We start from the raw sequence: 23,820 nt of genomic DNA on the forward strand, positions 1-23,820 counted from the left end.
GGGGATGTTGCACGTAAGAATTATATGTGATATATATTCAAACTCTTCTCAGGGCTGCCGTAGAGCACCACATCATTTCCCATGTCACGCCACTGAGACACTTCCCATTGCATGAGAAGAGCACTTTCAAGTTTAGGGGCCTGCACTTTGCTTGCCCACAACAAACCAGATCTGCTGGGTTTCGGAGGACAACTTGGGTGCTCCCAGGGTCGGCACCACTGCTCCTGCAAGGTCTGCCTGGCTCCTGACCTTGGCCATACACCATTGCCCTCCTGGGACATCTGGAAACACCCAGGGAAAGCCACTCCAGCCAAGCCCCTGGCAGTGCTGGGGTGCTGGTGGACCTGCATCGGTTTTGATTTGTGACATATTTATTGGCCATTACAGCAAAAAGCTAAAGCCATTAGCAGGTATGAGGTTAATTTTCAAGTGCAGAGCAGCTCTAGAAGGAAGTTCTATAGAGAACTGGCAGCATCTTTGCTTTCCAGAAAGATTAACAGCAGCTCCCATCCCTTCCCTTTCCAGAAACTCTGCAAATGTACCAGGACTTCCACTTTTCACGGAAAATAGTTCTGTGCTGCTGCCGTAACTCTCAGTGGGTTGCGAGCCTTAAATGCTTTCCTGCCAGAGGCTGTGCCAGAGGAGCACGTCCCCCGTTAACGCTCTGGTTTTCACACGCTGCTCCTGCCCTGCCCTCTGAAGGCTTTGCAGCTGGCAGCTCTTCAGCTTCCCCTCGGCTAGCACAAACTCACAGCGCGGGCTGTAACAAGCTGCTGACAAGAGGCTGCTGCTCCGGGGGCGCGAGGAATGCTCCGACCTCGATTGCAAAGCAGCCAAGGCGAGCGGTGACCCTGGGGGCAGCTGCTCGCAGGCTCAGGACCCCTGCCCAAGTGACGACAGCCCGTCGGGGGGATCCGGCCGCTGGCTGGGTGTGTGATGGTGCCTCGTGAGCAGCAGGGCAGATTTAGCAGATATTTCCCCTTCGCTCTCTTACTGCCCACCCGTTTGCTGATCCGGGACTTTCTGGCTGGAGGTCATTTCCATGAAGCACTCGGTGAAAACCCAGCTCCACTGCCGTGAGCTGACCCCAAGTTCTGGCAGTCCTGAGCCCTGCCCAGGCCCACCAGCAGCTCCTGCAGCACGCAGCTTCTCCATCCCCTGCCCTGCCAAAGCCCCTCAGCCCCACTGCAGCCACCTCCGTCCCCAGGGGGAGGAGGTCGAGTGTGCTTAGCTGCTGCCGGGGGTCCACAGCAGTAATGACATATGAGGGTGTAGCTGCAGTTTCTATAGAGACATTTATTGGAAGGATATAAAAATACAGTGTAAATTTTAATAAGATGTATTTAAACGTGTCTCAGGCACAGTCCCACGTGTTGGTGGGAGACGAGCCCAGGAGATTGGCAGCGTGTCCGGACTCCCTGCTGCACCCAGATCCACCGAGCAAAGCAAAGCCTTGGTCCCCAGAGATGGGCCAGGACCCTTCTCTCTGCAAACCCTTCTGGCCCCTCTGCTCCCTCAGCCTCTGCTCTGAGCTGCTCCCTTCGACAAGAGCTCTCACAGAGGGCAGCGTTTCATCAACCAGCCGTCAGAAATTCAGCCTGGGGCAGGGCTCGGTGCAGGCACCCGCAGAGTCCAGGTGAAACACTGTAAGAAATGCCCTTGGCAGAGCTCCTCCTCCTCCTGGTACACCAATAATGACAGTAAATACGTGCAATATCACACCACTTAGGTTAATACGGAGTAATGTGTAAATGAGCATCGTGGATCTCTAACTGTCCTCCTGCTGCAGCTGTTTCCATTCAAAAGTCCCGTCCAAAGCTAGATCAAAATTATCCTTCTCTTGCTCTCGGGAGAGTTCCAAAAACACCTGAAATAGCCAATATAAAGTTCGGATTACTTCTCAGGCCTTCCCTAACCCTGTGATGCACTTTTGCAGGAGGTGCAGCTCCTGCAGGTTCTTGCCTCCTGCCTCAGCACTGGCCCAGACCTGGCTTTTGTTCTTGCTCACGCCTTTGCAGCACGTCCGTCACCTACCTGAGCCAAAGTGTTCAAAGAGAAGCTGTACTCCTCAAGGCTGAAGTTCTGCTTGGCTGTGGAGAAGTGGAAACAGAGCTGAAAATTACCAGTCGGTGCTCCACCTTTTCAAAAAGCCATCATGCCTTGCTCTTACCTTCCTCTAGCTTGGAGAAAGACTGGGACAGGGGCAGTGCGTCTTCCATTGGGACCTTGTAGACGAGCAAAGAGGGGAACCTGGGAGAAAAAGAAGAGGTGATTCCTGCTCTGTATTGACCATTATCAATACATTTTTTTTTTTTAAACCATGAAAAATGCCTTTTTTCATGTCACACTATGAGCTGGACCAGTGGGTGTTTTGTTGTGGGGATGGCAGCAGGGCTGGACTTGGTGACATTGTTGGACCAGATCCACACAGAGGGACTCTGACCCCTCTGCCTCTCTTCACCTGAAATCCTACATTTGGACACCGCACTGGGCATAGTTTTGGGGAGGAGGCAATCCTGGAGCCTCTGTTCATCCCGTATTTATACTTACCGCTCCTGACGGGCTGCACTCGGGAAAATCCTCAAAATCTCAGCGTGGAGGAGATCCGTGCTCTCTGGGTCCTTGACTTTAATTTCCAGCAGGTAGCCTTTGCCAAACTTGCTCTTCAGGTACTGAACGGAGCCAATGCACCTGCAGGGAAGGGACGAAGCATGATATAAGTGTGAAACCGTTGATGTCCTTCCCAAATTGTCCTGCAGTAGGGAGCACTTTGTAACGCCCATGGTGGTGGGCTCAGAAGGCCGAGGCTGGAGGGGAAGCCCCTGTTGGACCCGGGGGGGCTGAGAAATGTTTCTTGTCCCAGCCGTGCCACTGCCCACCGTAGCTGTCCAGCCACCAGGATGGCCACGCGGTCGCACACTGCCTCCGCCTCCTCCATGTAGTGCGTGGTCAGAACGGCCCCCGTCTCCTTGGTTTTCAGGGCAGCACGGATCGTTTTCCTGAGGACACAGAAAAAAAAACACATAAAAGAAAACCCAACACTCCCTAGAAATGCCAGACATTTTTTCTTAAACCTTTTTGCCCCTCCAAATGCACCTACCCCTAAAACTAACATAAAAGGACATAAAAACTTTAGACTGATGGTACTTTGAAATAATGAGAACATTTTTTATTTTTGACTCAGTTACAATTATGGATTCTCCTAAACCCATTTACAACCGTCCTAAAATCTACAACAAGGTTAAATTCAAAAGCAACAGGGCTTCTCTTTCCTTGCTCATGCTGTAATTGGGGAGAACCAGGAAAAGAGAGATTCTGCTAAAACCACTGGCCCGAGACGAGCAGCACTAACCACAGATGAGGTAAAATGCCCTTTACCTAACCCTACACATCTACTTCTACCCACCAGACGCAGCGCTGCCCCTTGGGGTCCATGCCGGTCGATGGCTCGTCCAGGAGCAGCACCGTGGGGTTGCCCAGCGCACACATGGCGAAGCACAGCTGCAGAAGGGAAAGGGGTTGGGGTCAGGTCTGCTGAAGTCCCCAGCACCCTGTCTGCAAAGAGCTGCGGGCAACATCGCGTTGCTTATGGGCACCGAGCCGCTGGTTTGTAGGAGACACAAACTTAGAAGATGCTGGGCAACTTCAGCCCACCATGGGATGCAATGCGATGCTCTCCCGGGGGCTGGGAGCACACACAGGTCCCACTGCTCACAGAGGGCATTTTGCAGTGCTCAGCATAGGAACAAAAAATGCACCTTTCTGGTTATCCCGGCAGATAATTTTCTGGCTGTTTTTTTTAAATAGTCTTGAAGCTCCAGAGCATTCACTATTCTGTGGGGAAAGGGAACAAAGGAAAAAAAAAAAACAACACATCAAAACCGATGTTTTTGTTATTCCCAATTGAATACTCTAATCAGAGGTTTCCAAAACAATAAGAAAACAGAACTTTCTTCCCCTGGTTCTTGGCTCCTGTTTGTTTTCATAAAACATTTATTGTGTTGTAAAAATGTGAATGAATATTTGAAGCAGAGTGCACTGAATAAGCCACAAGCTCTTTTCTAAGAACAATCATTCGTGTCAACAGCATTATAAATCCACTCCACCTTGCCGGTGTCAGCTCAGCAGGCAGTACTTAAGCACCCTTCTTGTAGTGCCAAACAATAAAACCCGAGATTTTAGAAATGCTTCCCGCAGATAACGTACTTAAAAGGGACGTCAGTGGTAAATCTATCCCCACCAAACACACACAGGCAAATTGGAGATTTTCTCAGCCCGCTCACTTAATCGCAGCATTTAGCACAAAATCGCTTTTGCGGACTCATTTCCCGAGTTCCTTTCAAGGTTTCCCCTGGCTCACAGAGGTCTTAGACCTTCTGGTCCCCTCCCTGTGCCTTAGGATGGGGGTTAAAACCTTGACCAAGACCTGGAACCACCCTTCCCCGTACCGGTTGACAGCAGCAGCCGTATCCTCCTTGCGCACTCCTTTCACGGCCGCATAGACCTGGAGGTGCTGGTGCACGGTGAGGTCCGGCCAGAGCGGGTCCTCCTGCGGGCAGTGCCCCAGGTGGTCCTGCAGGCAGCACGTCGCTCCTTCTCGCCTCCGCAGCAGCACCTGCGCAACCGCGCCGCTCGTTTCACCTCGCCCAGCCTTGCCCAGACCCAGGTGTAGGGCTCGGAGGAAGGCTAGGGGGCTGCAGCGGGACTCAGTGGGGAGAGAAACCCAAGGAGCAACGGGCTGATTTTGCAGCCCTCGGCTACATGGCTCCTAAATATAGTCACGGTGAATTCGGGGAGATGCAAGTGGTTGTTAAAGCTAAAAGTGTTACACAATAATTTTTATTAATACATTATTTAATTTAATGGCACAAAGGAATTGCTTAAAACCTTGATCCCTCATACTGCTTTGAAGAAAATCATTCAATAGCTAGCTGCAAGCTTTGCACTTGCACTTTTTGCGCACATCTATCCCTTCTCTCCAGACTCCAGGTGCCTCCTACCTGCCCAGCAGTCGGTGTCGTCTCTCCAGCAATCATCTTGATAGCTGTGCTTTTACCAGCTCCGTTTGGCCCCAAAAGTCCTAATACTTCCCCTGAAGTCAGGACAAAACATTTCTTAGTAATACTCACCATTTAACAAAAGTATCAGGCACAGTTTCATTAAAGGAAAAGAAAAAAAAAAGCTTAGAAGAGAGTATAGGAATAGCAAAAAATCAAATAAAATTAAACAGCTGTATAAATGTATGCTCTGAGAGTCCATAAATTACATTTCAACTCTATAGCCAATGTGAGTCTGAACACTGCTCCCAGGTCACCCAGAAATTGCAGTGACTGCTGTAGAGGGGTTATGGCCTTTTAAATCAAAGGTAACTAATTGGATGCATCCATGTTGTTTGTTACTGCATCAGACACAGTGCAGGTGTGCCTTAACCATGGAGCAAACAGATTCTGCCTTTATGTTGTGGCTCAGATAACTGAGACTCTGCAGAGGATTATCTCTTTGGGTATGATCAGCATCCAAAACACGGCGAGTAAAACAGTTCCAGTTCTCACCTTTATTAACACAAAAGGAGATATTTTTGGTGGCCATTTTCTTCTTCTTCTTAAAAACTGAACCTGCTTTCTTTGTTTTATATTCCTTGCACAGATTGCTGACAATAATAACTGATTTCTGAAAGCAAGCAGGAGGAAGAAAGATTAGTCTATTATATTGGGGAGCATTAATCCTTCAGTAATATTTTTCCATTTTAAAAAAGCAAAACAACTTATAAAGATCTTTGAATTTGATTTGTAGTTCTCTGAGAATCTGAGGAATGCTCTTAAAAGCTTTTTTCTCTATCCTGATGAGACCCACTCTGTCCCTTTGAGGGATGGATTTTCCCAGTGAGGAGTAATACAGCCAGAACATTGACATGCCCTTATTAATCTTGTTATTTATTTATTTATTTTAATCAGAAGTCCTATTACTGATATCAAATAAAGAGGGAAGGACCACACTCGGTCTTACCTCCTCCTGACTAGGAGCTACCATGGCATTTCTCACTGCTGCTCTTTCAGCTTTAACATCTTCATCCTCCTCTTCTTGCTCCTCAAGATGCTGGTGGCTGCTCTCATTTCTCGGGGAAATTCTACAAACCCAACAGGTTCATCTTAGCATTTTAGTCTTTACCCTTGTTTTCCACCAACACGTTTTGGATGGGCCAAGACTGGTTCAAGGTTTCTTTTTTTTTTTTTTTTTTTTTCCTTCGTTATTTTCTGCAGGGCTTTCTGTGTTGTATGGAGAAGCAGGCTGGTACCTCCTCACAGCACAGGCAGCACCAAGTGGAGACACTAAAAAGCTTGAGGGCTGTTTTATGCTATCATAACATTGTAGGATTTAAGAAGCAATTTTATTTATAAAAAAGTCACCAGTAGTAAAAAAAGAAAATAGAAACAGGGACATGAAAATCCTGACAGTTGATCTAAATGTCTTCAAGGAAAAGCAGTGTGCCAAGAGATTAGATCTCGCATGTGCCTGGGGTGCATGTGTGTTTATACAAACCTAAATACTGGGTCCTTTCTCAGAACTGTTCTTCCATATTTTATCTCCAAATATCGAAGAAGAAAAATGAAACCCACAGAATGGATATAAGGCTGAAAAATAGAGGTTGGCACATTAACAGCCTTGCCTTCCTTTCTACTGCGGCTGAAGCTGAAAAGATGGAGGCAGTGTTATAAAATAGGTGAGGGGAAAGCAGTGTGTGGAAAAGCCCATTACCATCTAACTCGGGGTAATCCTGAAGGCTGTGAACTCTGCTATCATTTATCAATGCACGAAACATCAATGGCAGAAGCATTAAGTGGGCTAGGCTTATTTCATTTTCCCTTACCTGTTTCAAAGGAGCAAAGTTATTTTTGCACAGGTGGGCAATCTGTCATCCAGACCCCCTGAGATCCACCTTTTACATGAAATGAGCTTCCTCTTAGCTGAGAACATAGTTTGGGAGACACACATTCCTAAATAAAATTAATCTTAAATGTTTTCTTACTGCAAAGACAGCTATTAGCACGTCGTTCCTTGGACTAGCAGCAATTAAGTCAGCGTCCTCTACAAAAATCTGCAAGAATAAAATATATATATATATATATATATATATGTAGTGAAGACCTGCAGTTTTTTAATATAAAGCTGGCTAGTGTTGGAAGGCTTAAATACAAACAGAAAATACAACAACAATGTATAAAAGTTTCTGATTTACCCAGAATGTTCACCATACAGATCCTTGAACTTGGGCACTCCGGTGCCGTTCCAGAAAATGACACAGCACTCAGGAGATGCATCAGACTCTTTTTGGGGGGTAATGGTCTATCAGGGGAAAACATCTGGTCTCCTCCTCCTCAGGGGCCCAACAGGGGGGGACAGGACAGAGCAGGACTCTCTTCTGTTTGGACTTCTCTCCTAAGTCACTTATATCACATCAAAAGTCTTGCACGTAGCTGGAGGGTTTTGTTAAATTCTGAGCTGCCTTTCCACGATCACCCCCAGCTGACATGAAGTAAAGTGCCTTGTGGGTTTTCATAATGCTCACACGCTTTCCATGCAAAGTCAGATGTATAACCTCAAATTTTCTTTTATGGTTGTTCAGGCCAAGTTATTTGGCTTTGCATGGAAAGAATTAAGATTGCTTACCTAATCTACAGGCATGGCTCAACTGCACGAGAAGTAGCCCCTAGCAGTAATGAGCAGCTGGATAAATTACATCTGATCTGACATGGTTATCCAAGGATGCAGTCTGATGGTTTGGAAAATCCTACCCACACGAAGAAACTAATGAGTCTTCCCAGGACGCAGCATGCGATCAGCACCAGACTTTGCTTGCCAGAGCAAATGCTTTTGTTGTACAGCATTTGTATAGAGCTGTGAGTCTCTCGCCACCCAGTGCCACTGCCTACCTGCTCGCTGTTGATCATAACGCCCAGCAGTGGGTACAGGGGAATCAAGAGAGACATGAGGTAGAGGGAGACACTCATATCAAGTGTGTAATCCATGACTCGGCTGATAATGAAAGACACGAGGCATACCTAAAAATGAAACAAGAGAGCTACTCAGCTGATACAAAGGGTTACACTCCTCACTGGTCATCACAGATGAACTTTTTCAATTCCCTGTTGAATTTCTCAAAACGGACAAGAAACATAAAGAGAAAAAAGGGTGAGGGTGCAGGAGGCCCTCAGATATCTCTGCCTAAGGGAAGGCAGCTGGCTTGGGCCAGCTGGGGAAAGCCCTCCCCAGACACAGGGCTGCTTTGGGCAGAATAAAACAGTATGGCATCCCGTCCTGTTCCCATCCCAGTCCGTGCCAAATAGCCCACCTGAGCTGCCCAGAATAAGGGAACAGAATGCAAGTTCCCCGTTGGTTTGCTTTTGAACCTTGAGCAAGACCTTTGGGCAGGAGAGCAAGATTTGCAGTGTTTGTAACAAATGGCCCAAACTGTGAAATGAGTCCTTATTTCCAGAAATGTGAGAACAAAGAGCTGGGGGAAAAGGGAGGGACCGGCACTGAGAAGAACATGGTGATGCTAATTTACATAGAATTGCCTGCTATAAAACAAATGTCTTTATCTATGTCTTGGATCTATACTTGGTATTTTGACCTCTAGTTCATCTTTAAGAGCTCAAAACACATTTCTGAAAACCCTACATCACGTTATCTAGACATATGCTTACCACTATCAGGATAAAAGACCAAAAATCACAGTTCCATCCTTTGCGAAAGAGGAAGGAGATTAAATAGATGAAGAGAACAATGGAAACTCCGTAGCCCAAAGCACCCATGACCTGCAGAGAAAAGTGCTTTCATTAGAGAAAATGGAGCGATGTCAACAACCAGAAACCTGTATGCAGCAGCATGGTTCGGTTTACATAGTCATAAATTAAGATCAGGGCATTCAGAAATTACCACAATTTGATTGCAAAGCGTGAAGGGATGTATTAAGACAAGCTATATTGCCTTTCATTTCCAGCTGGGGAAATCCTCGTAGGAGGTGAAATGAGGAGAAGGGCAGTAAGGATTTGGGAATCTGTAGGTGTGCCAGCATCGGCTATACCCATGCATTTTACTCCTGCCTGCTGAAAATGAACTGCTAAAGTCCTGCCATGGTCCCGCATGCTTTTATGGGGATTTCCTGAAAAATGCTGCCTCCCTAGATGTGGTTGCTGTCTCAGCTACCCTTACTTTTTCTCAAAACATTACCCAAATCCCTCACTAGTGAACCAACGACCACCAGGACAGGACGTACCAGCAAGAAGATGTTGCCGATGCCCCCGGAAATCCTGTTGCTCATGGCGAACTGAAGCCCGAACATGGAGAAGAGAAGGAGCCAGCAGAGCGGGACATCCACCAGCGCCTGGCCACACCAGTATGCCGAGGGGAAGAGCCCCGAGACCCGTAGCTGGGCGCGAGCTCCTGTCTGGGAAGGCACACGTTGGCCAGCTGCACCCGCGGAAATAAGCTTATAAAGCTAATAAAAAGCTGTTCCCATTGCAATACTGGGGTTAAATGCCGAATTTATTTACTTATTTATTGTCTTTTAGCATTCTGTGCTGGCTCATAGCCACATAGAGAAAAAAAATCCCCCGAGATGCTCATCATATTCAAATGTCCTTGTGGCAATACAGTTGTGATCCCTCTGCCCAACCCAAATCTGCTCCATTTCCATGAATTTACCTTGTAATCCTGCAAGTAGCCCATCGCAAAGTGAGGAGGAAAACCAGGGAACAGCAACAGCATATAAATGAGGTAGAAAGAAACAAAGTAATCCCAGAATCGTGGATTATCTATCTGAAAAGAGAAGAACAAAACATTTGTAGAGAACATGTGCGGCATAGTGGCTGGATGCCACAATTCATTTTGCTGCATTTCTTGTGGAATACAAGACAATGAGAACAAGGCGGGTCTTTAGCCAAATTTTGGCAGGAGGAAGGTTTTCCCCACAACCACAGCAAAGTGCTTTCACTGGTGAGGAGAGGCGGGTGGTGCAGGTGGGAACAGGGAATAAGGAGGCTCACAAAGAAACCCTCCCAGGCACACTCTCTGCTCAGCAGCCTTTGAGATCCACGAAGGAAAAAATAAACTTCAGTTTTCCCAAAACCAGCAGTTCTGGCTCCACAGCCCCCACTGAGGAAGGTGGCTCTGTGGGTGCAGACAGCCCCATGCACCTCCCTGCTGCAATCTGGTGGCTCGCTGAGACCTGAAGCCTTTTTAAGAACTGTTCTTTGACACCCGGCTATCAGACCCTGACACTTACAGAGAAAAAAGGGTGACTCCAGATCCTAATGTGCGCGGTGGAATTGAGAGCTCTCAGCAGAGCATTGCTGATGATGTTCACAAGCACTGGGAAGCAGTTGACGGCCTCCATGTGGCACAAGATGGTGAACCTGTAGCTCTTCAAAGAGCAAGAAACCAAGATGGAAACTCTTGGCCAAGAGAACCCAGGCCTGAAATAATTAATTCTGCTTATGCCTTGCGTGTAAATTGCTTAATTCTTAAATTGCTAGGAAGAAATGTTAGGGCGAGAGGAAGAATCCTCACCTGGCCTTCACGAGACACTTTTATAGCCCCATTGTGTTTCAGCTCCTCTGTGATATTTTCCTGGCTTGTGATTTCCACTGAGAGATCTTGGCTCTCGAGAGTGTGGATAAAGTCTTCAATGCCTGAGCCTGATGTGAAAGCCAAAAGCAGAGGAATCATAATACTGAGCAACAAAAGAGGCTTTGATGGTTTCCTTTTTGAATCCATGACCACCGAACAAAACCAGACAAAATCTAATGACCAGGGAAGCCAGACAGCACGTCGTGTTTGTGAAGTTAATGGATTACACACTCACTGACTGAATTTTTGCCTTTTTTTTTTTTTTTTTAAATAACATTCACTAAAAGGAATGTCAAAGGTAAAACTCTGGAAGTAGGCTGATTGAGGGTTAGTGTGCCCTTGCTGGAGCGTGGTGCCCAGTAAGGCACACACGCTGAAAAAGCAGAATTTGGGGCAGGAAAAGAACAGGGTCCCTTCCAATCCCATCTGCTGGGATGTCCCTTTTCATGTCGTTGCATCAGGACCTCATCAGCTGCTGAAGTAAAAGTAGGCTTCATTCACAACCCACTAAAATGATGATTTCCGTGCTCTTCTCTCACTAAAACTTTCACCGCCCTTTACACACCCTTCGTCCTACAACCATCGGCCCTTTCCCTTCTTTTCCTTCACGGGAGAGAACAGCCCCGAACAGGACAGGATGACAAGGAGCCTCCCTGCCCCTTCCCCTCACCCGTGCTGTTGTGGACCAACAGGCTGGTGGTCTCCGCCGGAGCCCTCTTCCCCAGGGGCATGAAGTACCGCGCCGAGGAGAGCTCCCAGGCGCTCATGCTCTGCCAGGCAGCAACCAGGGCCAGTTGCAAAACCAGAGGAAGCAGAAAAACCACATAGAGCAGCAAACTACATTAAGAGAGAGGTGAATAAACACTCGGAAAGCGGGTATTTTTCAGACTGTGTGTGTATTGGGAAATATATGCTACCCCAACATCTCCCTTGTCTTTCTCGTGCCCCATCTGGAAATGCCAGTATGCCAGACTGAAGACTGATGGGGCTAAATGAGCTCAGACACTGACAACATGAGAGAAGTTTTAAAAAATATTCAATTAAAAAGGAAGTCTGAAAGCAATATTTTCCTTTCTCTGTCTGTACACATTTATTTTAAAATTTCCTTCCCTACCTGAAATAAAACTGTTCCTAAATTATTATTTTATTCAGAGAGAAAATTGGTTTCCCTTGCATAAATCACTCAGTGTAGGAAAGAAACTGCACAAAAGATACCAAGTATCAAAACTTTAAAGAAAAGAGAGGGAAAGAGAGAGATGGGAGAGGTACGTGTGTGTTTGAGGCAGGTTTTATATTACTGGCACTGGAAAGGAAACTGCTTTCCTCATCTCTAAGTGCAGATTGCCAAGCTCATCCATAGCCAAGACGTGACATCAATTACTCCAGATGCTCATCAAAACACGGGTGTGAAAATCATCCCCCCTGCTGTGACCGCATCCAGCTCCAGCTCTGCGTGAGAGCATCCCTTTGGTACTTACATGGACCGGAGGTTTTTCACTGAACCCTTGAGCTTTAGGAAGTGCACCCAGGCCATGGCAGAGACCTGCTGCCTCCAGAGCGCCGCGCCGCTCACCGTTGCCTTGCCGGTGCCCGAGAGCAGCAGGGAGCCCGGCTCCGTCTCGTCGGGGCACCGCGGTCCTGCTTCTGCCCACTCCTCCCCAGGGACGTGCTCATCTGCGGAGCACACGCAGTTATGTCTGAAACCAGCTTCTACATTGCGATGTGGGAAAAAGTACGAGCCCCCTGGTGATCGGCTGCTGGGGTTGTTGTAAAGCAGCCGGGTTCTTTGGCTGGGGGCTGTGTGTTCGCAGCCGCAGTTGTACCTTCTTGTCCCAATGTGGCTTCTTCTTCCAGCCTCATGAAAACGTCCTCCAGGGTTGTCATGCTAACTCCATAATTGATAATTCCCCGTTCGGAACAGCTGTCGAGGCCACGGAACAGATCTGTGTGACACAGAGACCGTCAGTGCCTTCAGGTTTCTTGCACGAGCACCTCTGGAGGGACCAGACTTTGGTGCAGCTGAAGTCAGCAGGGAAAGGGGTAAAGCGTTAACTGCCAGGATGCAAAGCGTTTGGAGGGAACCCAAAGCTGCCATACACATAACTCATGTTTCAGACTATGCCTCCGGGGCAGCAGCAGGGTCATGGGGCTGCCAGACTGAGCGTGGCACACGTGGGTGAGTGAGCGTCTGCCTGCTGCTGCTGCAGGTACGGAGTGGTACCAGTAACGTGGAGTTTTCTCTTGTCACTATTATTTCTTTTACCATCAAGAAAAAATAACCCACAGTAACACTTGCGGGCCAGGTTAGCCTGTCACAGGTTTCATTACAAGCAGCAGAGGAGCATTCATTGCACTATTTGATCTTAACCATATGGATGCCCAAACTGTAGGGAGAAAAAGAAATGCAACAGTTCTAAAGTCCTCATGTGACCCCTGCTGAAGGTCTCCCTCTTGATTTCTCTTTCCTCACATACATTTCTGATTACTTTTTCCCTATGGACAACTCTCAATTATTTTCATATACATTACCTGGGAATTTATTCACGTTTTCTAACGGCAGTTTATATCTCAGCTCATATTGACCGTGTCCCGAGAATATGACATTGGGGATGTGCTGCTTAACCAGAGATGTCACGCTCTCTGTGTTACAGGACTCACTGACATGGATCCTGTTTGGTTGAAAAAAAAAAAAAAACACAAAAAAACCACAACACAAGACAGATGGTTAATTTTTATAAAAACAGAACAAAAATGACAAAACACTGTATTTGCTAGCATGGATAAAATCAAAATTCCAGCAAACTTCCTTCATTCTCTGGAGCAAAGTACTGCTTCAGTTAATTTAACTGAGTATGAATTGAGCTCATTTTGCTGCTTTGATGGTTTCCTTGTTACAGTCCTTCTGGTGGATTCCTGTACACGCATATTCCCGGACACCATTTGGCTCTAGGGCCGAAGTAGATACCTTAAATGATAGCCGATCCCCCATTTTTTCTTCAAGAACAGGGAAGAGCCGACACACTTCAGCCTCCCATGTGAGATAAAAGCCTTGCGGTCTAAAGAAACAAAATGTCAAAGGAATTTAAAATGTATAGCAGTGTTTTGTGTATATATATATAGATATATGTATGTATATATATATATATATAATTTTTTTTTTTCACCAAGGGCAGATCAATGATGTTCTGCACTTTTCTGGGGACAGATCCCTTTGACCCAGGTTTTCATCGCAGTCAGTTTGGCCTGGGGAAGGCATTCCTGCGCCAGGGATGTTGTTCAGAGAGGCTGAGCCTGTGCTCACCAGCGAGGATGTCGGCCTCATCCATGAACTGGGTGCTGAACAGGATCACCCGCCCGGCTCTGTGCTCCTTCAGCAGGCTCCACACCTGGTGCCGGGAAAGAGGATCCAGCCCAGCCGTCGGCTCGTCCAGCAGCAGCACCTGCACAAGGGATGCAGTCAGGCACTTCGCTGCAGGAACACTTGCCCACTTTGTGGATTTGGTGGTCCCTGAGAGGCCAGGTCCTGGTGGCAGGAGAGCCAGGCCACCTGGTTTGCAGGAGCAACCATTCTGGGAGCTGTGCAGAGCTCAGGCAGCTCTCTGCTCTAAACTAGATCAGCAAAATTAAGATACAAATTTGTCATCTTTCTGGCATAACCACGACCACCTTAAAATGACCAAATGGACCTGAATGCTCCCTACATTACAGAGCCATAGGCAATATACCTGGTAATTTAAAATTAAATTTTAATTAAAAAAAAATGAAGCTGTAGGTAATTTACCTGGGGGCTCCCAAGCATGGCTATCCCAATGGATAACTTCCGTTTTTGCCCACCACTGAGTTTCTCAGCTTGAGTGTCCTGAACGTTACTGATGTCCAGCAGCTCCAAAATGGTTTGCACCTAGAAAAGCACAAGAAAGTCCGCTCCCAGCACCAGCTGTCCTTCTGTCCTTTGGGAGCCACAAAGGAGATCCGGCTGGGGCTGGAGGAGCAGCTCCCAAGGGTGCTTCCCGGCGCCTGGCCCCTGCCTGCCCCCCAGGGACACCCCCTGCCCTCCTCGAGGCAAACAGTTGAGTTGTTTTGGTTGCACCGAGCCCCAAGCCTGCCTGGCAGAAGCTCAACACCAGCTTCAATTTTCAGGAGAAGCAGGCAGCCCTCTGAACTTTGCACTGCCCAGCAAATCTTCGCTGAAACGTGGGGCTTGCCGACAGCCTGCCCCTGCCAGGCAGTGATGTCCTTCAGGGGAACACCCCCTTACCTCTCGTTCTACCTCTTTGGACTTGATGCCCTTGATCTCTGCAAAAGTTCGCAAGTTTTCTTTCACCGTCAGGACTTCGAACTGTACGTTGAATTGTGGGCAAATGCCGATCATCTCTCTGATCTCTTCCCTGTCTCCTATTTCAGAGAGCTTGTAGTCATAGATGGTTGCCGAGCCTGTTTATACAAATAAACACGATGTATGGGAATGAATTGGTCACTACAGCTTCTGAATCAAGCCGCCCCCATCCCACCCTACCGTTTGCAGTCCTACCTTCAGAAGGCAGAGTCAGTCCGCTGAGCACATTTAGCAGCGTTGTCTTTCCAGCCCCGCTGTGACCGAGTAAGGCAGTGATCTGCCCCTCGTAAATGTTTAAAGACAAACCTAGAATGCAAGCAACACCAAGTTTGGGAAAAAAAAAAAGTAATGAAGTTTTACTTGCCTCTACTCTTTGTCAAAGGCAAGACAAGTCCAGGAATTTAAGAACTAAGTAGTAATATTCAGTCAGAAGTGCATTAAGCAAACTGAGGAAATGTTCTGCAAACCTAGAACAGCTTCTTCTGTCTTTAGCTTGTAATTAACAGAAGAGACAGAAATATGACAACTGAAAAAAGCTTTCTTCTTCTCTTTACTTTTTCTGGGAATGCAAAATCAGTCAGGAAAAACTGAATAAAATCGTAATCGGTTGCGTCTATATTTTAGATAATTTTTCAAGCAATACAAATATTGTTTTATTTGTTTGGCCATCTGAAATATTTGCACAACTGTTTTTCTTTACCTGTAACAGGAATTAATATCACAATTTTCGTACCTCTTAGGGCTTCTGTTTTCTTGTCTTTCTTTTTGTATGCTTTTTTAATATTGTTGAGTCTAAAAAGAAGGTAAGGCAGATATTATTTCAGGATTCCCATAAACACACTTCCCTGTTGCCCTTTCTCATTCTTATGGGTCTTAATTTAAAATGACAGCAATGGATTGAGGAGCATGAGGTCGTGGCAAAGTGACATTGAGGTGCAGCAGGGTTGGGCACGCTCCGTCTGCAGATGCGGATGTCGCAACCTGGCATGCACTGACAGCACCAAGCCTTGCAAAGACAAGGTCAGGCCCACTGCCAGGGATGGCTTTTTACAACAGGCTGCCCTCCAGGTTCCCCTTGCTGTTTATAATGGATGTTTAACCAAGTGTATTGTGAAACAAAACAGAACAAAATGAAAACAAACCCAGCAGTTTACCTGAATTTCACCACTAGTGACCAGCCTGAATGACCTATTTAACTATAACATATTTAACCATTTTCACCCTAATTTTTCTACGTGAATCAGGTTTGCAAAACTTTTATGAACATGGAAACTGCCTGGATGAATGGAAACAGAGCCGATGACAGGAGTGGTGGAGTAGTGGGAGCATTGCCCCGAGCTACCAAGTAAAGGGAACAATTAGCAGTGCCTCCTCTCTCGACCTGATGGCCTCCTTCCCCACGAATGCGGTGGGCACTGGCTCCGCTTCATCTCCTGGGGGCTCCTCGGGGCTCCCTGCGCTGTAGGGTCCCTCCCCGGGGCAGCCCCTCCTGCTCCGCATCCAGTACGAGGGTTTCAGGCAGAAAAAAGGCGGGTCTGGGATGCCGTATTTGCCTGAGAAGCACAGAAAATGACCTGTGGTTAACCAAAGGTATATTCAAAGTGTCATCCCACTGCAAGCATTCTGGAGTTTCTGAAAAATACCTGTCTGCCCCCAAATTGGTGCTTTGTCCTGTTAAGAAAAGGTTGGGGATTTTCATGAGTGTGCACAGGAGCTGGGTTAAGCAGGACAAGAAGGGTGGTTTCAGGGCTATTTCTAATGAATTCCATTGTTTTTATAACGAATTAAAATATTGTCCAAAACATAGTAAGACTATTTTCTCATAAACAGTTCAACAGCAGTACAAGTATAAATAGTAATAAAAACAATAACCCTGAATACTTTGTTGTCTTTGATTTGGGAATTACCAGAATATGGTAGAGGTGAAGAATCCCTCAGCAGTGTGAGTCCCTCAGCACCCTTTTTTCACCCCAAATCCTATTTTGTTTGACTTAGACAATGGAGCAGCCCATCAGTTCCTTGAGGAGCTATTACACACAGTCCATATAAATCAAAACTATAAAAGAGGAAAGTATGGTCGTAAGTATAAATCGCTCTTACCCGGCAGAACTTTGTCGAAGTACATGGCTAACAACATGTACAAGACTGAGTCGAAGATCAGCATAATGTAAGTTGAAAATAAAAAGTATGATTCCTCCATAAGGTTAGAAAAAGAGAAACCTATTCCATATTTTTCCAAATGGAAAACCTGAAATAAAGGACAAAATTGAAGAGAGGGGTTTTGGGATTTTTTCCCAAAATTGCAGAGAGGGGATCTGGGATTTTTTCCCAAAATTGCTCTGAGAGGGCCCAGGGCAGCAAGTAGCTGGGATGGTTCATTGGCAGAGATAATGCTCCATACCTTGGCAATGCCAGCATTAAATGCAAATGGACAAAAGAGACCGAGAAACCACTTCAAAGGTTCTGGAAGATTTTCTATCAGCACTGCGAGGCTCAGGCAGCCAAAGAGAAAGGTGATGAGGAACCCCATGGAGCCAGCGAGTTTGGATGTCCGTAAGAGGGAGCAGAGCATGAAAACCATGTGGATCTGTAAGAACAGAGGCTTCCTTCAGGCTCTGAAGGAGGGAAATATCCTTAACCAGTGGCATTCCCACTTGCCAGGCAAAGAGATCTCGGGGTGGGGGGGGGGTTGGGTCTGTAATAAAATATGCTAATATGCTAATGTCCTTTCTCAGTGGGTAGATCTGAGTTTCAGATCAGGCCCTTCTGGGCCACATCCAGCCTGTCAGACTGTGAGTCAAATCCCCGCACTGAGCCAGAGAACCCACTCATTTATTTCACTTAGTGTGACCAAGTAAAATTTGCAGTCCTGGCCACGGTGTGCGTGGCTCTGGAGCAATGTTTGGGCTCATCAAAACCTTAATAAACCGCACAGTGAGGAAATTTGGTTCTCAAACCCAACTTACACATGCGAGGCCATAGAGGAAAAACAGTAGCAGGACGGCGGGGAAGCTGCTGACGTAGAAAGCCTCCTGCACCACGAGGGCTGTCAGCAGGCAGGACAGGACCAGCACGTAAACGGCATACAGCAGGCTCCAGGAGAGCCTGGAGATAGAAGCCTGCCATTACCTTGCTGTTTAATGAGGAACTGTTGTTACAATTTCATGACAGGACCATTTTAAATTAAAACATTAAGAATTTTCTGTGGTGAACCCATTCATATCTTATGCAAAGCAGACAGCATAGCCCACCTTAGGAAATTCCCAGAGGAAAATAATACCCAGCTGCCATACTCAACCCTTCTGGCTTGTCCTTAGAGTACTGGAGAAAACTTAGAAAACCATTTAACTAATTAACATACTGTGCAAGTGCCCAAAGTATATTGATTTTTGGCAAACAGACATTTCAGTTAAAATGGAACTCACCAAAATGCAATGTCTTGCAGCCCCATCGTCTTCATGAGTACTTTGAGCTTTTTCCTTTCCCTTACAACATTCATTGATAAGAAGTACATGAATGAAGAGAAACACATCACAATAGTAATCATGAAATAACTGTACTCTAATGTAATCGAGTAGATGACACTCCGGGACTTCATACGGACACCGGCAATTGACTTCATTTCTTCCCAAACAGAATGATTTGCCACCACCTAAAGGAGTTCAAGGTCAAAATCTTAACATTTAATTTATTTTCTACAGTGAGATGTAACTGTATAATGAACCTCCTTATTCATCAGCCCTAGATTATTTATTTATTTATTTTATTTTGTTTTGTTTTGTTTTATTTTGTTTTATTTTATTTTATTTATTTATTTTTAATGCAGATTTGTAAACAACATCAGGAAGCAATACAATAAATCCCAATAGCAAGGGGCTACTCACTTGCATGGCTGCACCTCAGCTGGCCTCCCTCCCTTCTTTATGGAGAGAAGAATCCTTCCCTCACCCAGTGCCAAGGATCTAGATCCACCAGTGCCTTACACCCCCCAGGGCCCTGGCTCTCCCCCAGGGGACGAGAGCAGCCTGGACAGCTGGGGGTGCACAGCCAGGTGCAAGGGTCGCTACCTTGGTCTATTTTTGAAGGACGATTTGGGAAGGAGGAGAAATGGCAGACATGTCTACTTGGAAACTAAATCATCCAGCAGCTGTTTGTGCCACCCCGCTCTCCTGAAAGAATTGCCTTTTCCTTGACATCTGGGAAATCTCTAGACCAAATCGTGGCGTTACGCTTGGTTCCCAGCCTTCGGGACTGCTTGCAATTTTGAAGATAAACAAAAGTTAGCACAAATCTTTGCAATGAAATCGAAAGCAGTCATCTTCTGCAGGAAACTGCTGATTCCATCCAAGTTTCCACTGTCGCTGTCAATAACACTCCAGCAGCTGAGTATTTTACTATATTTTTTTTTTCCTGGGGAGTTTTCTGACAAACTTGTCCCTTGCTATTGTCCCAGAACACTTTGTCTTTCCTAGAGAGAGATTAAAATACAAGGAGACCTACTGCAGTTCATAAATCTGATTTACCTCTATGATAGCAGCATCGATGCTGGACTGCAGGGACAGGAAGCCTTTGTACCAATACTTGGGGCTGTCACAGTATCGTGCTGAGAAATTATAACAGGTATCTGTGAGGATGGGAGGAAAAGGGCATCACTCATACACAACTGTTGATTTAATAGAAGAGGAAAACTGAAGATTCAGATCCTCTACAGGAATCAATAACTTAAAAAAATGACAGTTTAATAAAAGCATCAAAGAGCATGAAAAAACAGCTGGGTACCTACCTATGTATCCAAGGTTGTCATTTGGAATAGCCACATTCCCAGTAGGAAACCGGAGGTAATAGGAGAAATTGTTTTTAAATACAACCCCTATAATTTCATTATTCAAAATCCAGGCTTCCTCCAGGGCTCTCTCACTGTCCATTGCCTCTAGCTTTATACCTGTGGTTTGTAAAAAGAAATACCGCAATGAGTTTCTGCAGTTGTGGAAATGAGAGCACAGGCTTTGGGGATAGATCCTGCTTTTGTCAGGGTTGCATCTCCCCTTCTCCAGTTTGGCTCACTTTACAAAGTGGCAAAGCTTTTTAGGCAAAGCTTTACAGTGCAGAAACACACCCCAACCTCCCTAGTCACTTAAATGACCAGAATTAGTTTTGAAGAATATTTGTGGAGAAATATTTGTGAGAACAGGGGATTTGGGATGGATTTTCTCCACTGACCAAAGATACTTGAAAACGACTAACACAAAACATAATAGATTAAATAAAGACAAAGCTAAATATTTAAAAGACAGAATTATACCTGTCATTACAGACTTCAAGGCCACTGCATTCATTATTTGCCTTGTGGTTGGGGTGATAGGTGTAAAGGCGATGGTGACGCCAGCAGCATCATAGGCAGGGTCATCTAGCTGCCCGAGGTAGCTGTGTGGCACCTCGGGGTAGGGGATGTGCAGCATGAAGTTGCCCACAATGAACATCAACGGCAGGAAGAGCAGAGACAGCATCCACTCCTAGGTAAGGGGCGAGTGGAGAAGGGAGGTTAATAGCATGGCAGTAATAGGAGCATCTTCTCTGCAGGATTGAAATACAAAAAAGAGGCACTCAGTCAGACCGATTTCTTATACATCAATTAACTAACAAGGACTTTGTCTTATGCATGTCACCTCGCTCAGGGAACCCATCCATGCTCTTCTATGTATCACAAAAGACAGATATTACCAGTTAAAAAGGTGTAACCTCATAAGGCATTCGTTACCAGCAAGGGCTTCTGAAGTGTAATTGAGCTGTTAACATCACAAAAAGAAATTGAGGTATAAGGGAAGGCAGGGATTAGACAATCTTTAGTGGTCACTTTATTATTATTATTTTCCTTTTTTTTTTTTTTTTAATGAAATAAAACTACCTGAAAGCTCTGCATTTTCATCCTCCATTTGATAAGTACATTTTTCCACAAGAGAATTTTGGTTTGCTGGAATACACTCAGGTTTCTCTGAAGTCTCCTCATCTTTGAGCCTACAAAATAAAAAAATAAAAAAATAAAAAAATAAAATTGCTTTCGGATAAAACCAAAGCTGGAACTGCAGCAACTGCTTTGCCTCTGCGTGTGTGCCAGGGCACAGTAACTCTTTCTTGTAACTCTGCATGTGTGCCAGGGCACCCTGCTATGCAGATCCCACCGCCATGGGCCCTCATCACCCTCAGTGTGTTCCCCATGCAGCTTGGAATTAAGACACCCATTGTAACCCAATTTCCATGCATCCATGCTTTAGCAGGGTAAGGCTGAGAGGAGTTAACTGAAGTTGAAATCAGAGTGCATGACATAATTGGCTTGGTTGGCCTTAATATCCAAGAAATGACAACTACACAAAGTAAAATCGCCAAACTCTAGTTGCATGTAATTTTCATGTGCTATAGGCTCAACACCAAGAAGTGTTGAGCAATGCCTGGCCATGGTACAAGCTGAGCTCATACAGAAACTGGAGTCAATTGTAGGCAACTGGGAGCTACGAGAGAACAAATTCTTGGAAGTGCATTCAGAGAGCTGCCATTGTCGGGGCTTTTCACGAGAAACGAGGGAGAAACAAACAGCCACGAGTGTGCATTGGTGGGTTGTGCCGAAAGAGCTGGCAGCATCCTTACGATCTGCGGTCAAAGGAAAACAGGGATTCGTTGCCTGGATAGTGACTAATGCTGGCACGGAGGCAAAAAGCGAGCTGGAGTAATGCTGTGGATGAAGTGTGTCTATGCTAACCATCAGGAAAATAGTCATGAGTAACTTTAATGACTGAAAGGACAAAGTACCAAATGCAAAAGAACTACGCTCACATAAACAAACTGTTTATCTTCTTCAAGTGTTTATATTAACATTTTTCCCCTCCCTTATTACTCTCCATGCCATCCACTTGAATATTCAACATTAGCTGATTTCAGGGACACCAGGGCTGTATTTTCAGTTTCTCCTCCATGCAATAAGTGTGCACCCCATGCAACACCTGGAGCTGCTCTGGCTTTCAACAGGGTCTGGGCCACAGCAGCAGGGTTGCCTTAGGTGTGAACGAACATTAATCCCGAGCTCGTGGCCCCACTGGCAGCCAGAGCATCAGCACAAGTGCCTGAGGAACGGCCAGGCTCTGCCGGAGCGACGTGGTGGGCATCAAGCACTCCACAAACTGCTGCAAAAAGTGGTGTTACCCTGTGGGACACACTGGGAGGAGAGGGACGAGGATGTTGGCTCAGTGACAAGAATCCGCTATTTCGCCATCACGCTCCAAATGTGTTCTTCTCTTACAGATGCCCTCGTCCAGGCACATAAAAATTTGAATTCAGCCTTTGGTAACCACTTCCAGACTTCCCCAAAATTGTGGAGTTGACCTGAACTCGGACAAGCTGACACACGGCTGGATTTAAGCTTCACACCCAGGAAATCCCGTGTGGGACAGAGCTGGCCACCAGGTCCCATTGTGGATGTCCCACGTGTCCCCTCCCATCACTCCCACCTCTGCCTGACCCCACCTGGTCCCAGTGGGAATTTTTAGCAGTGAAAGACAGAAGATTTTTTTTAGATTCCACCTTTAGCTTAATCTGCATGTAGGACGGAAATCTGCTCCTCTGTGTGCTGGACGACCAAAAATACTGAACTCAGCTGAAGTGCGCCATATCCTCCCAGCACCAAGAACTGCCAGAAATACACCTCTGCTTCAAACCAAGCTCCATTTTAGTGTTATGTCATATCAAAGCAAGGCTGAAAAGTCTCTGCCACATTTAAAAGTGACAACAAGCCTAATCACAAGCCTAACTCAGCCTGTTTGAAAGACACCCAGTGACCCACCTATGCATTTGTGTCTCTCCCAGCATTATTTATGCTGTTCCTAATTACTGAATGTTTCCATCTCTCTTAAAGACTGATTTTTGCTTGCTTTCAGAAGAATGCTTAAGCCTTACCTTAGTGGGAAGGTCTGAAAGGAATCCAAAGATGGTTCTTTGCAACGTGCCCGTGGACACGGGGATGCTGAGGCTCCCTGGGAGACGCTGGCCGGTTGCTGCAGTGGTGCTCGGAGTTCCTCTGCTCACGCACTCGTTTCTTCATTTGGTCATTTCTGCCAAAAGGCATTCCTCACATGGACCCACGCTTCTCCTCAGCTTCCCCCCCGCCTTCCTCCTTGGCAGATTTTCAGATTTATTTATGTTATAAAAAGCAAACTGAGCATATTGTTGCGGAGTTGCCGAAGCCGATTCTCTGAAAAAGTTACTCAGGAAATTCTTGAGCCTTGGCCAAGAGAGAAAAAATAAGCCCAACAATAAGCCATACAAAAATCCTTCATCTGGCAAACTCTTACGCTTTTCAGCGCAGCAATGGAGCCTGAAGTCAGCAGCAGTGTTTCGGCACACTGCTGGAGGTGGAGGAGCGAACGCTGCCTGTTGCTTATCTCTGCTGACACCGGTTTTGTTTGCAAACTCAGCACGACGAGCCCTGCTGTGGGAAGAGCAGTGAAGTGCTGCCACCTGGATGGGAACAACCCTTCGGACTACAAAGCCTCTCGCAAACATCAAAATAAACTTCTTTTGACTTACAGCCTGCTTCTAAAGGGCACGTATTTGATTTTGTGCCCGGGCTGGGGATGCGGCTGCAGAGCTTGGGGGCCCTTGGAGGAGCGGGGTGTGAGGGAGAGGCTGGGCGCGAGGAGGGGCTGGAGCTGCTGCCCTCGCTCTGCCCTGCAGAACCCTCTGACATTTAAGTGCCTTTTGGATGCTTTAGAGCCAGATCCAGGCAGATTGAGAGGTGGAGTAAGGCAGGACACAGAGCATCCCAGCGCATCTGCTGGGTGTGCACACCCTTTGAGCCTTCCTTGCAA

At 46.3% G+C, this 23,820-nt stretch overlaps 1 protein-coding gene across 1 annotated transcript; it reads right to left on the bottom strand.

Annotated features, from left to right (window-relative positions):
* Positions 1-1,276: 1,276 nt before the first annotated feature.
* LOC121057184 (ATP-binding cassette sub-family A member 10-like) lies at positions 1,277-23,424 on the bottom strand. Its single transcript, XM_040530967.1, has 39 exons — positions 22,910-23,424; positions 20,871-20,980; positions 20,268-20,478; positions 19,749-19,907; positions 19,489-19,589; positions 18,391-18,617; positions 17,932-18,070; positions 17,367-17,552; positions 17,066-17,213; positions 16,347-16,518; positions 15,699-15,757; positions 15,161-15,271; positions 14,888-15,063; positions 14,411-14,530; positions 13,931-14,069; positions 13,595-13,685; positions 13,159-13,298; positions 12,453-12,572; positions 12,108-12,303; positions 11,300-11,466; positions 10,570-10,697; positions 10,286-10,423; positions 9,706-9,819; positions 9,278-9,448; positions 8,706-8,816; positions 7,932-8,060; positions 7,028-7,096; positions 6,541-6,632; positions 6,007-6,127; positions 5,553-5,670; positions 5,001-5,092; positions 4,449-4,615; positions 3,759-3,834; positions 3,407-3,501; positions 2,880-2,999; positions 2,551-2,691; positions 2,171-2,250; positions 2,035-2,090; positions 1,277-1,867 (listed from the first exon to the last, which is right to left on the bottom strand). Exons 2-39 carry the CDS (start codon positions 20,970-20,972, stop codon positions 1,769-1,771), a joined length of 4,881 nt encoding a protein of 1,626 aa, XP_040386901.1. The 5' UTR covers positions 20,973-20,980; positions 22,910-23,424; the 3' UTR covers positions 1,277-1,768.
* Positions 23,425-23,820: the final 396 nt, after the last annotated feature.

The sequence above is a fragment of the Cygnus olor genome, chromosome 18 (genome assembly GCF_009769625.2).
Source record: "Cygnus olor isolate bCygOlo1 chromosome 18, bCygOlo1.pri.v2, whole genome shotgun sequence".
Classification (NCBI taxonomy): Eukaryota; Metazoa; Chordata; class Aves; order Anseriformes; family Anatidae; genus Cygnus; species Cygnus olor.

Excerpts from the sequence above, each read along its gene's own strand:
- LOC121057184 (XM_040530967.1), bottom strand. The coding sequence starts at position 20,972 with ATGAGGAGACTTCAGAGAAACCTGAGTGTATTCCAGCAAACCAAAATT. Across the intron at positions 14,070-14,410 it reads CCATGCTTGGGAGCCCCCAG|GTGCTGCTGCTGGACGAGCC; the intron begins GTAAATTACCTA and ends TCCCTTGTGCAG. Across the intron at positions 3,835-4,448 it reads ACGGCTGCTGCTGTCAACCG|AATAGTGAATGCTCTGGAGC; the intron begins GTACGGGGAAGG and ends CTTTCCCCACAG.